General features: G+C 44.6%; 1 protein-coding gene across 2 annotated transcripts in view; it reads right to left on the bottom strand.

Annotated features, from left to right (window-relative positions):
• Window positions 1–14169, bottom strand: part of LOC129711039 (cadherin-20-like) — a 204560-nt gene that overhangs the window by 20710 nt on the left and 169681 nt on the right. For both annotated transcript variants that reach the window (XM_055658392.1, XM_055658400.1), the window contains 3 exons: window positions 9781–9917; window positions 6820–6941; window positions 343–460 (listed from right to left, as the gene is read on the bottom strand). In XM_055658392.1, the coding sequence (XP_055514367.1) occupies window positions 343–460; window positions 6820–6941; window positions 9781–9917 (377 nt within the window). The remainder of the gene's footprint in view (window positions 1–342; window positions 461–6819; window positions 6942–9780; window positions 9918–14169) is intronic.

Below are 14169 nucleotides of genomic sequence, written 5' to 3'. Positions count from 1 at the left end.
ATATTTAAGAGGGAGTTAGATGTGGCCCTTGTGGCCAAGGGGATCAGAGGGTATGGAGAGAAGCCAGGTACGGGATACTGAGTTGGATGATCAGCCAAGATCATATTGAATGGCGGTGCAGGCTCGAAGGGCCGAATGGCCTACTCCTGCACCTAATTTCTATGTTTCTATGTTTCTAATAACATGGGATCAGTGCAGGGTTAGTGTTTAATGTGCTTAATGGGCAGCACAGCTTTGGGGAGCTGTTTCTGCGCCGTTTAACTTTATGTTTCTTATCTACATCACTCACTGAACTGTTAACCCAGGATGTGTGATGAATGCAATGAGCAGTTCTTGATGTACCTTGATTGTCACGCACTGTAAAGTTTGGGTTGTTGGCTGCCTCAGGAACCAAGCTGTAGTAGAAGTGATGGCCCCCTTGAGGATTATCCGGATCCACTGCACTGACCACTTGAATCAACTGTTGAAAAGAATCACATGGAAAGTGAATTTTAAGCAGACACTCTCTCCTGAATGCAACATACCTCAGGCTGTAGCAAAAGAAAACGTGCGTTTACAACATTTTGTAAACATTCCACAGCTCTGGTTCATCCCTAAACACAAATTAATGCACTACTTACTAAATTAGTCACTGTGGTGATGTAGGATGCACTGTAGCAAATATGTGCACAGAACGCTCCCACAAACACCAGTGTGCTGCCTGACCTGCTGAGTTACTCCAGCATTTGTGTCTTTTTTTGTAAATCAGCATCTGCACTTACTTGTGTCTACACAACACCAGTGTGAAAATAACCTGATTAACTAGTTGAGTGAGGGGTAAACATCGAGAGAAATCTCCTTCTTCTTGATGTTGTTACATCTTTTGCATTCACCCAATAGGGTTGACACGATATACTGTAATCTTGATATACTGTAACACAAGTGCAGCACCACCTCATTATTGTTCTCGCACGTTGTGCTTAGTTTATGTATATTTTACTTTATTCAAAATGGAATTATCTTTTTCACCCCAAGCAATTACAAATCCTGGTCGTGACTGCCTGAGAACCTGTGCATGCAGTGTCCATTACTGTAACTAACAAGTAGTTGGAACAGTATGGTGTCACTCTGTCAGAATTTCACATCATTCTTCTTGAGGCATAAACAATGATATTTCAAATGTGTCTCATACCCAGCTGCCTGCTCAATCTACTGCCATTGGGCATATATCCTCACTCTGTGTCTTACAAAAGTGGCAATGTCTTTTCAAAAAATAGCACGGTGGCCATAAAAAGTCATCTGATTTAGGGAAATGAAACAAGGTTAATCTGCTATCTTTGTAAGAAAGAACTGCAGATGCTGGTTTAAACAGAAGATAGACAGAGTAACTCCGCAGGACAGGCAGCATCTCTGGAGAGAAGGAATGGGTGACATTTCGGGCCAAGACCCTTCTTCAGACCTGCTATATGCTGCATTTATTTTAACAGAGGCTATAAATTGTGCTGATGTAGGTTCCACATGAATTGTGCTCATGTAGGTTCTACTCTAACCTCAGAGGTTATGGGGAGAAGGCAGGAGAATGGGATTAGGAGGGAGAGATAGATCAGCCATGATTGAATGTTGGAGTAGACTTGATGGGCCGAATGGCCTAATTCTACTATTACTTACAGAAACATTGAAAAATAGGGGCAGGATTAGGCCATTTGGTCCTTCGAGCCAGGATCACCTTTCAATATGATCATGGCTGATCATCTAAAATCAGTATCCCGTTGCTGCTTTTTCCCCATATCCCTTGACTCATTTTGCCCTAAGAGCTAAATCTAACTCTCTTGAAATCATCCAGAGAATTGGCCTTCACTGACTTCTGTGGCAGATAATTCCACAATGACCTTATGATAAAGAAATAGGACAAATGGTTCGTCCAAGATAGTTTTTTCATATGATTGCATGTTAGAGGAAAGAAAGGTAGAAGCCAAAAGGTTTAGGGAGGGAATTCCAGGTTTGAGGAGTTTGGCAGCTGGAGGCAGATCAACGGCGAGTGTGTGGAGAGGGTCAACACCTTCCGGTTTCTCGGCGTCCATATCGCTGCTGGTATCTCCTGGACAGACAACACGACAGCGGTCATCAAGAAGGCTCAGCAGCGGCTGCACTTCCTGAGGGTCCTCAGGAAGCACAACCTGGACTCTAACCTGCTACTGACCTTCTACCGCTCGTTCATCGAGAGCCTGCTGACATACTGCATTACAGCATGGTATGGCAGCTGCACCATGGCAGACAGGGAGAGGCTTCAGAGGGTAACTAGGACAGCGCAGAAGATCATTGGTTGCCCTCTCCCCTCCCTGATGGATATCTACACCTCCCGCTGCCTTAGCAGGGCAAAGAAGATCATCAAAGACAGCTCCCATCCTGCGTTTGGACTGTTCGACCTGCTGCCCTCTGGAAGGCGCTATAGGTGCATCAAATCCAGGACAAATAGACTCAGAAATAGTTGCTTTCCGAAAATTATAACTACTCTTAATTCAAATTCACACATGCACTGACTTCACAGCCCAACACCCGGACTTCCATCTGTATATATGCATATATGTATATAGCGCCGCAGAATTATATGTATATAGCCGCCGCCCCTTCTCCCTTCTCCCTTCTGTTTTTGATTTTCTGTTTCTTGTTTTTTGTACTAAATTATATGTATGCACTGAGTACGAGCAGCTTTCAATTTCACTGTACATGTATAGTGACAATAAATGGCATATCATATATCTATATCTATATCTATATCTATATCTATATCTATATACATGACCATTAATCCAGAATAAGAGTAGAGAGAACAGAAATGTTTGCAGGTCCTGAGGAGATTACTAGGATGAGGAAGTGAATTGGGGAATTGAGGGTAGGGGAGGGTGGCTAAAAACCAAGGACAAGGATGTTACAATTAAGATGTTGCATAATCAGGAGTCAATTAGCACATGAGATATGCAGGTATCTATGGAGCATAGGAATAGGTGACATTTTGGGTCGAGACCCTTTTTCAGACTGAAGAAGGGTCTCAACCCGAAACCTCGCCTATTCCTTTGCTCCATAGATGCTGCCTCACCTGCTGAGTTTCTCCAGCATTTTTGTCTACCTTTGATTTTTCCAGCAACTGCAATTCTTTCTTAAACATGAGATGTGAATGTGAGTAATGATGAATTGGGGCAGAATTTTGCATGACCTTGATGTGATAGAGGGCATATTACGTCTAAAGTGGTGACAAATCTAAGATTTGAGATTTGATGTTGATGATGCCTTCCTTATTCAAACAAGGAAAGAAAAATTATTGTTTGAAATGGAAGTGGAATTTCCATTTATTTTCAAATTTTTGTTACTGCTTCCCTCTTAACTACTCCTAGATTAGATATTTGTTTCTGTTCCATTCCTACATTGCTTATTCAAAAAAAAAATTTCTGCACTTCACAGTCTCTCTGGGGGCTGAATTAAGGGCAACACAAACATTGTTCAGGCTTGCAGTGAGCTGTACTTTTTTCATATTGTGAAACCTCCATTGCATTCAATTCAAATGCCAAATAAGTGTGTCTATGGTGTTACTTCAATATTTAATCCAGATTGGTTTTGACACCCTTGTTTTAGTGCTCTTTGATCTAAATTACTAAAAGTGACATTGAAAAAGTGAAGCAGTCAGGAGGTCGGAGTATTTGAAATTGCAGAACCAATATAAATATTTTTTCCTGTTTCTCTTTCCTCTAGACGACAGATTCATTTGTACCCCTGTTCAATTTCATTTCTCCAGTCACCAGTCTGCAGTATGCAGCAACTCTTGTTAGGATGAGTTAGCACAAATGCTGGCTGTTTTTTGCTTTCTTGCTTCTATTTGTTATTTGATATATGTCGGTACACATGACAATTAAACACTCTTGACTTGACTCTCTTTGTATACAGATGTGGATAGTTGATTGACTGATCCACCAATGATGCAGCAGAGCTGAACCTAAACCTATTTGGAGGTTGTAGTGTTTACTAGTCTGATGGCAGTGGGGAAGATGTTGTTCCTGAACCTGGATGTTACAGTTTTCAGGCCCCTATATCGTTTTCCTGATGGCAGGAGTAAAATGAAATGGGTCCATGCCCAAAGTCTGCACACTCCTTGCTGTATGGCCAATATTTTCTGGCTGATGTTCCTCATTTTACGGTCTGGGGGCACTGAACCTACCTGGTGTGCTGAGTACATTCAACAAAGTTAGCCAAGGCCTGTAATTGACTCTGCAGTTTTATGATATGTGTGGCTGAATATCACGCCATTTGATCTAACTAACTCTTAATTACGTTTAGTACTTTAACACAATTCTCAAATTTCTTAAGTACGATTTTTTTTGGAAGAAAGGAAAGTAAACATATTGTTCTGAGAGGATGGAATCTCCCAATTAATCAAAAGTGGTAGGAAACCTAGCTTGTTTTATCAGATTAATGACCTACTAAATTTCACACTCGAGATGTCCTGATTCCTTCAATTTCATTAGTGGTATAAAGAAAGCCATTGTGTTTGTTGAAGGAAAAATTCAATCCTCTTGGGCAACGTGTCAAAGTCAGAGCTGCACTTGATCTGGTGGCTTGCGACTAAATGTGACGGGAGAACGAAAGCCAAGGCTCAGTTCTGAGTCATTTCACAGCTGCCAATCATCAAAACAGGTGTGTTGAACAAATACTTATTTTGATAAGTTTCAGAAAAGTTATATTGGATTTGTGATAACAACATACATCCATATGATTTGTCATGATGTGCCACATTTTACATAAAATAAAGGTGAAATGCTTCCTTGAACACCCATGCTAAATGTATTTATAAGTGTCAGCAGCTGATTATATCTACCTTTTTAGTTTAGTTTGGTTAGTTTAGTTTAGAGATACAGCGCGGAACCAGGCCCTTTGGCTCACCAAGTCCGCGCCCAACAGCGACCCCCTGCACACCAACCACTAATCTACATACACGAGGGACAATTTACAATTATACCAAGCCAATTTACCAAACCAACCTGTATGGGTTTGGAAAGTGGAAGGAAACCCGAGCTCCCAGAGAAAACCCACGCAGGCCACAGGGAGAACGTATAAACTCCGTGCATGAGGCACCTATGGTCAGGATCGAACCTGGATCTCTGGCACTGTAAGGAAGCAACTCTACTGCTGCATCACCGTGCCGCCCCTCTACATCTCTGCACGTTCACTTCTTTTGAGGTCAATGGGACTAATTTGATGAGGAGAGTGCAGACCCATTCTCTTGCACTCATACACTACAGCCAACCAAAGGTAAATTTCTCCTCTGTAGTTTTCAAAGGTAGCTGGTTTTAATAAAGATATCTGCACTTTCAATTCTAAGTGTAAGCAAAAGAAAGGGAAGTAGAAATCAATGGATTTACTGAAACCCAAAGAGTTTCAGCATGGTTGGAGGCCGTCAACATTCATATCTGTGCTGGCACTTTAATGGAACTATCCAATTAATTTCACTTCACTTCTCTTTCGCCATAGATCTAATATTTTTTACCCTCCCAGTTGAAAAACTCAAGATAATGTGACATTGACCCTTATCCGTGAGTTGAGATATAAAGTTTTTCTGATTACAGTCTATGACGTGCATTACTTGGGAAACTAAGAGCAAGCAGCCAAGAATTCTCTGTTGTGTAAAGAGGCTGTCCCACTGCACGAGCTAATTCAAGAGCTCTCCCGAGTTAAAAAAAAAAATCAAACGCGTGGTAAGCACGTAGAATGTACGTAGCGGGTACGTCGGAGCTCGGGACGTCTCTTAGCGGCTCGTAACGCTAAGAGACGTCCCGCTGTACGAGCAGCTATTACCGTAATTCTCCAAGTTCGAATTAGGGGAAACTCTGGAGAACTCTTGAATTTGCTTGTACAGTGGGACAGCCCCTTAATAAGGAACTGCAGATGCTGGTTTACCCCAAAGATAGACACAAAATTCTGGAGTAACTCAGTGGGTCAGGCAGCATCTCTGGAGGAAAGGAATAGGTGATGTTTTGGGTCAAGACCCCTCTTCATACTGAGAATCAGGGAACGAGAAACCAGAAGTATAAAAAGGTACAGAACAAATCAGAGCCAGGACCGATGACTCGGTAAAGATGGAGTCCACAATGGTCCATAGTTGGCTGTCGAAGAGGTGATGACAAATGAATTCGAACAGTGAATCTGGCAAGACAACTAGGATGGGGGAAAGATGGAGAGAGAGGGAATGCCAGGATTACTTGGAATTAGAAAAATCAATATTCATACTGCTAGGTTGTAAGCTGCCCAAGCTACATATGAGGTATATATTTGTGTGTGGCCTCACTCTGACAGTGAGGGAGGCCCAGGGCAGGAAGATCAGAATGGGAATGGGAAGGGGAGTTAAAATGTTTGGCAACCGAGAGATCATGTCGGCCAAATAGGACTGAGCATAGGTGTTCAGCATAATGCTCACTCAGTTTGGTCTTCTATATATAGGAGGCCACAACGAGAACAATGGATACAGTAGATGAAGTTGGAGGAGATGCAAGTGAACCTCTGCCTCACCTGAAAGGACTGTTGGGGTCCCTGGATGGGGTCGAAAGAGGAAGTTTAGGGATAGGAGTTGCTCCAGCATTTTGTGCCTATCTAAGAATTCTCAGCTCATGAAAAGAATGTCTTAGTGAATGTGTATTTTCCATTTATGGGAGTAAAGGCTTTATATAGCAGAACTGAAACAATTTCCAGGCATTTAACAAAATATTAGGTTGTTTTTTGAAGAAATACTGACTGCAGTTGGTTTGATAAAACTGGCAAAAACATCAGCGTTCTCAGTGCGTTCTCAGTGCTTACCTGACCAGGTTTAGCGTTTTCACAGATGTAGGCTTCATGATCTCTCACGAACACCGGTGGATTGTCATTGATGTCAAGCACTTTAATTGTGACTGAAACACTCCCGATTTGTGTGGGATTCTCTGAAATGAACCAAACGTTTAGAAGTGGGAATCCAAGCAGATGATTCTGTTAATTTTACAAAATCAAAACTGCTTATAGAGTGACAGCATAGTCATACAGTACAGAAACAGAAACTTCGGCCTAACTTGTCAATGCCAACCAAAATGCCTTATCTAACCAGTCCCAATTACCAGGGCCTAGCCCGTAGCCCTTTAAACCTTTCCCACCCATGTACTTGTTCAAGCATCTTAAATATTGTTATTGTACCTGCCTCAACCTCTGGCATCTTGAAAAGGTTGTCCCTCAGGTTCCTATAAAATCTTTCCCCTCTCATCTACAACCCAACTGCTCTTGTTCCGGATTGTCCTAACTTGGGGTCAAATATTCCCTGAATTTACCCTTTCTATTGATGATTTACATCATGACATAGTCCTATCTACATTAGTGAGACCCTACCCAGTGACCACTTGGCTGACACCTCCGTTCAGTCCCCAAACCTCCCTAAACTTTTCCAATCAGTAAACACAGATATCACTCCACAATTTTTCTGAACAATAATCCATCCCACTGCACTATTCCAGACTGTGGGCCTTAATTCCAGGCTCAGGTCCCCATTACTGGAATTGAACCCACTACCTTCTGGCTTGGAAGCACTGCCGTGAGGGGAGGAGGGAAGAACAAATGAGGACCCGGGGTGGGGGAGCTGCCGTGAGGTGGGAGAACAAAGGGGCAGCCGACACGGGGTACTTTGTAACTTTGTCAGTGCCGTAGAATTTCACTGGGCCTTGTCACATGTGACAATAAGGTATCCCATTCCACTCTGCTGTCTGCTAAGCCCAGAGGCAATCGTACTTTTAATGTGCACCAGGTAAAATAACTTGTCCCAGGAATCAAAATAACATTGACATTATTATGCTGGCCACTCCTGTGCAGGTATCTGAAACTCACAGCCATGCTTATCATTATCCTATGCATGGAGTTGTGCCAAGAGCAGCATGCATTAGAAGATTGTGACTTTGCAATTTCCAGTTATGTGCTGGTGACATAAGCCTTTTAAATATGCAGCTGCAAAAATAAGCTCATGAAGACACGGCGCTGTCCAGTAAGGTTAACCCGCTTGATCATTCGACAGTTAAACAGTTGTGTTTTACTTGTCACGTACCAATGGACAAGAGAAAGCAGTAGAATCCTATGGAGGGTTGCCCTCAGCTTAAGAAGGGGAAGCTAATGCTCCCAGTGCGAGGCTTTATGATTTATATTGCATAGTTTGGGAGTGCTAATCTTGACACCTGTGCAAAGCTGTGTGCCAGAATGCTATTTTATAAATTTCTAAAAACAAAACATTTTCCACCTTTTGTTTCCGATGCAGCCCACATTGTAAAGCTATCTATCAGAAAGTGTTCCATTCATATCCAAGCTTGGATACTGACATTAAATGATTTGTAACTGTTGTTATCTCTGTGGTACATTGGAAAAGCTGTTAATTAACCGGATTTGTAATTCACTGGCACTGTGCAGTAAACCAATGATGGGAGTTCAAATCCAATCATAATCCTGGAAAAAATAAATCTAGCTATTTATCTACACCTGGAATAAAAACTAGTACCTGTACTGGTAACAGTGATTATGGAACTACCAGATTAGTACAAAAACTTCTGAAGAAGGGTCTCAACCAAATCTGAAGAAGGGCCTTGACCTGAAATATCACCTATTCCATATATCCAGAGATGCTGCCTGACCTACTGAGTTACAGAGAGTGGTGAATCTCTGGAACTCTCTGCCACAGAGTGTAGTTGAGGCCAGTTCATTGGCTATATTTAAGGGGGAGTTAGATGTGGCCCTTGTGGCTAAGGGGATCAGGGGGTATGGAGAGAAGGCAGGTACGGGATACTGAGTTGGATGATCAGCCATGATCATATTGAATGGCGGTGCAGGCTCGAAGGGCCGAATGGCCTACTCCTGCACCTAATTTCTATGTTTCTATGTTTCTATGTGATTCCAGCATTTTGTGTCTATCTTTGGTGTAAATCAGCGCCTGCAGTTCCTTCCTATTACAAAAACCTACATAGTTTATTCACATATTTAGGGAAGGGAATCAGTTGTCCTATCCTAATTTACCAAAACTTGACTCCAGATTCAAAGCAATGTGGTTGACCCTAAAGAGCCTGTCCCACTTAGGTTATTTTTAGGCGACTGCCGGCGACTGTCATAGTCATAGCAGGTCGCCGAAAAACCGGAGACTGGACCCCCTTTCGATATAAGATTTGAAATAGAATCATTACTTTAACAACAAAAAAAACTAAGTCAGCACCGGCGAAAATCTACGTCACCTGGCGACAACCTGGCGACAACTTCGACAGCACCGACGTTAGGAGAAGTCAAGCTACGCTCATTGGCGTCAAACCCACTGTCGCCGACTGTCTCCCCAAATTTTTCAACATGTTGAAAATCCAGCGGTGACCAGAAAGACGCTACGACTCTATGGGCGACTGAGGAGGCTACTCACGACCATACAGGCGACACCCCGGCAACCATGTGGCGACAGCCTAGTCGCCTGTTGTCGCCTAAAAAATAGCCTAAGTGGGACAAGCCCTTAAATTGCCCTCTGAAACAGGACAGCAACGCAGTTCAATGTGGGTGGGTAATAGCTTGCCAGCATTGTCCACGGTCTACAAAGAAATTAAACATACAACTCAAAAACTCCTTGAAAATCGTGCCTATTTCACCCTCTGCGTGCATTTTTTGTCCCATCTGTCCCTGATGGTTTGCTTGCCATCTGGCAAATCCAACATAACTGAACAAAACATCAGCAATGAAAAGCGCATAGGATTTTGTATCAAACTTCGAATGGCTACTTACTCATTTCCATTGCTAGGATTGTGATGTTGTGCCATGAAAGATGTTCTCGGTCCAGTGACTTTGCGGTCATTAGAGCTCCTGAGGCGATGTCAATATAAAAGGATCTGGTGGGATCGGTGGATCGCTCAATTGAAAACCTGGCAATGAGAAGTGGGAAAAGGATGAAAATACTTTCTTTATAATACGCTTTATTCCTCACCACCTGCAGAATGCAGTCAGAAGTCATTTATGATCAAGCCATGCTTTCCAGGTAATTGCTTCTCGTTCCAAACCTCCTTGTGCAAGTATTGCTTCCTGAAGGGCCTGTCCCACTTGGGCGTCATTTGCGCCTCACGAGGATGGCGCGTGAAGATTTTGTACATCCCAAAATCCTGGGACGTCGCACGTGGCCGCGCGTCACTGCCTACATCACCACGCACCATGCGCCGTTAAAGCGCACCACGCGTGCATCGTGCTTCGTGATGCACAAATGACGGTGCATAAATGACGCACAAATGACGCCCAAGTGGGACAGGCCCTTGACTTTTTTAATTATGTGGGTTTTTCACCTTGATAAAGATCAGGAAAAGGACACGTTTCATGTCTTTACAAGTACCATCCCTTTTTTCATTATTTTAAATAAAATGCACCTTGTGATTATGATAAACACTCATTGTTCAACTTCAGATATGAAGAGTATTCAATTTATCATTCTTGTTTCCTTGTTTGCAAATCCCACCCTCTTTAGTTATCTCCACCAGTCTAGAATTCACTGAAATCTGTGTACTCCTTGCAGCCTGTTCTATAATGCATGCTCATTCTCTCATACCGGTATTCCAAGATATAAAGCATTTTTGACATCCTTGCTAACGTTTAGTTTAAGGAAGGCTTCTTCATTAAGCTAGCAATTAACAAGGAGGCACTTAACTGGATATCATAAGAGGGAATGGGGGGGGGGAGAGGAGGAGGGAGGGAAGACCTTAAGGGAGGGGGGGTTTGGAGGGGGGATCTTCACAGGGGGGGGTTATCAGGAGAGAGGAGGGGGGGAGACTAATAGGGACCAAGTTGCAGAGGAGGGTCTGTGTTCCCCCAGGTGCGGTTGTGGGGAGGGGGAGAGGGGGGAGGGAGAGGGAGGGGGGGGGGAGAGGGGGGGAGGGGGGGGGGGGGGTAGGGAGGAGGGGGGGGGAGAGGGAGGGGGGGGGGGGGAGGGGAGGAGAGGGAGGAGGGGAGGGAAGGGGGGGAGGGGGGAGGAGAGAGGAGAGGAGAGGGGGAGGAGAGGGAGAGGGGGAGGGGAGGGGAGGGGGGTGGGAGGAGAGGGAGGGGGAGGGGGAGAGGAGAATGAGGGGGAGGAGAGGAGAGGGGGGAGGGAGAGGGGGAGAGGGAGAGGGGGGGGGGGGGGGGGGGGGGGAGGGGGGGGGGGGGGGAGGGAGGAGGAGGGGGGGGGAGAGGGGGAGGGGGGGGGAGGGAGAGGGGGGGGGGGGAGGGAGGGGGGGGGGAGGGGGGGGGGAGGGGAGGGGGGGGGGGGGGAGGGGGGGGGGGAGGGGGGGGGGGGGGGGGGAGGGGGGGGGGGGAGAGGGGGAGAGGAGGGGGGGGGGGGGAGGGGGGGAGAGGGAGGGGGGGGGAGAGGAGAGGGGGGGGGTAGAGGGGGGAGGTGGGGGGAGAGGGGAGGGGGAGAGGAGAGGGGGGGAGGGGGGAGGGGGTGGGGGGGGGAGGATAGGGAGGGAGGGGGGGGGGGATAGGGAGGAGAGGGAGGGGTGGGGGAGAGAGAGTGCCTTTTTTACTTCAACCCAAACCCAAAGGGAGAAAGGTGGAGTGGGCATTTGGCAGGCAGTGATTTTTTACAACCTCTAACCATTTTCATTTTCAACCAAATTATGCTACTACTCAACAGTGCTGTAGACCATTTTGTGAGTGTCATATTTTCATTTTCAAACTCTGATTAATGGTACTCACAGTGCTGTAAACATTTGTGAGTGTCATTCAAAGCTCTGATTGAGGCACACCACTTGCAGAGACTGATTGAGGCACACCACTTCCTGGTTTTATGGTCCCTCCCCCTCCCTCCAGCGGGGGCAGCAGAGAGAATGGAGAATGTTGTAAAACATTAATATCTCTGTCAATTTTCATCGACTGGAAAAATCTTCAGCACACATGCGGCGGAGGGGGGCTCTGAGCGAGGTGGCCAAAAATGACAGCCGTAGGTGGCGGTGTACTCTCAGAAACCGCAGCACAGAAAGCCAAAACCGGTCAAGAACAGAGTTTTAGTAAAATATAGACAGGAGACCATTTGGCCTTTCCTGCTTTTGGCAGTCCTTTGAAATAGCGATCGAAGTAACCCCATTGCACAGAGAGCATATCATCTGTAACATGCGCCATAGCTAGTCGCTGAAGCCAAGATAATTGTACATTTGCACTGTGAATGCCACTACTGAATCTACCAGCACTCTCCCTTCAGGCATTGAACCATAGCTTGCTGCAAGTTTATATCATTCTGCTCGTCACAGATCTTCCAAAAATTAGGCACATAGGAAACTATTTTCCATCGTGTTGCGTGGCATTCTCAGTGTGGCACATGCTCGTGCCCGATTCTCTGTTAACTGCCTGCTGTACAGTGTGCATAAGGATGATTGAAACCGATAAGATTAAGCAAGTGCGGAGGGGTGGGATGGAGGTTTCAATGTCCATGGGTAGCTGCAGGCTTCCCTGGGCATCTCTAGGTGCCCTAGATATGGAGCACAAAAAATAAGGGCAAGGGCTGTACCATCCTTCCGATGTGGCTCTTAGTGAAACATTGGGGCTGTCTCTGTTGAACTGACACCCTTTCTTCAACGCTAAGTGTTGGTTCTAAAAATCCAATTGCAATGCCTAAGGGGACTAAAACTGAGGATCTCAATATGTATTAAGCGTATCTCCCAGCAGCAAAAGTAATTAAAAAAATAAATTGACTCTATAGAGTGTTATGAGCCAATCAAGTCCATCTAGTGTTTATCTCCAAGACTTCTGGCTAGTCTAATCTCATTCCCCTACTGGCTCATGATACTATTTATTATTCCTCTTTCTCAAACAGCTATTGAATTCCCTGTTTAAATAATTTATGTTTGCTACATCAATAGTACTTTTTGGCAGAGATTTTATGTCTAACCACAGTCTGTTAAATAAGAAACTTTTGAACCGCCCTTTTGATTCTAATATATTCCAAGCAGTTGAAATGCAGTCACTCAGCAGGATTGTGCATTTAGTTTATGCACAACAATACGTCAAATTATACTGAGATCCACTTACGTCACACTATGTGACACAGAACTCTGCAGTTGTCCAATATTTAGAAAATATGGTCCTTCTTTTATGTCCTGTAAAAATGGTAAATTTAATATTTGCAGCATTATGTTCAATTTGCCATATTTCTGCCCAATCTCTTGGTCTATGTATGGCCTTTAGGGGCTGTCCCACTGCGGCGACCTAATCTGCAAGTTTAGAAGAGTTTTCTCTCGACTTAAACCTGCAGCATGGTCGACAAGTGGTCCTAGAAGGTCCTATGAGGTCACTGGAAATCTCCTTCATGCTCGAGGGATGTTCCCGCATACTAGGTGGCGGAAAGTTTTTCACCACGTTGAAACATTTTGCTTGAATAAAATTTGGTCGGCATGGTTCTTTTTAACTCGTAGTGCAGTGGAGTGACCTCAGCTCATCTGCTGATGAAACCATGTGCTGTGCTTCAGTACCCACCGGACTTGACTATCCCAGTGCACGCTCGGCAATCTTCCTTATTTCACGCTCGTAAATTGGAGGCTACCCAGGTATTTTGAAAGTGGAGATTGCTACTATAGATTCTTGATTAGTAAGGCCTTCAAAGGTTATGGGGAGAGGGCAGGAGAATTGGGTTGAGAGAGAAAAATAGATCAGCCATGATCCAATTGCGGAGCAGACTCAATCAGCCGAATGGTCTAATTCTGCACCTATTTCTTATGGACTTATATCTGCCGTCCATTCCTTAACTTACACTGTCGCATTTGCTGCACACGTTTTCCTCTTCTTTTAATAAGGCACACCTTCTGTGGCTTGCTGGTGAATCAGGTCTTAGCAGGGTGTACTTTAGGTGCTCGCAAGCGAACATGATGTTTGCCTGTGGTTTGTTGCCTACTTTTGACAGGCAGAGACCATGGTGATAATAGTCCTGTCCAGTGTCAGTTAGCCTGCAGAAATTCACTCAGTCTTTAGTGAGTAAACAGTTTGAGAACAATGGTAGGATGAAGGATAAGAGAGGACATCACCTCTTCCTTCTTAAACCCACTTACGCAAAACATCACTGAAAAAGGTTCTAATGCAAGAAAATTGACCTAAAATGTCAACGCTCTTTTTCTCTCCACAAAATCCCCCTGATTTACAAAGTGTTGCCAGCACTTTCTACTT

Source organism: Leucoraja erinacea, chromosome 2 (assembly GCF_028641065.1).
Source record: "Leucoraja erinacea ecotype New England chromosome 2, Leri_hhj_1, whole genome shotgun sequence".
NCBI lineage: Eukaryota > Metazoa > Chordata > Chondrichthyes > Rajiformes > Rajidae > Leucoraja > Leucoraja erinaceus.
This window is presented reverse-complemented; position numbering and strand designations above follow the sequence as displayed.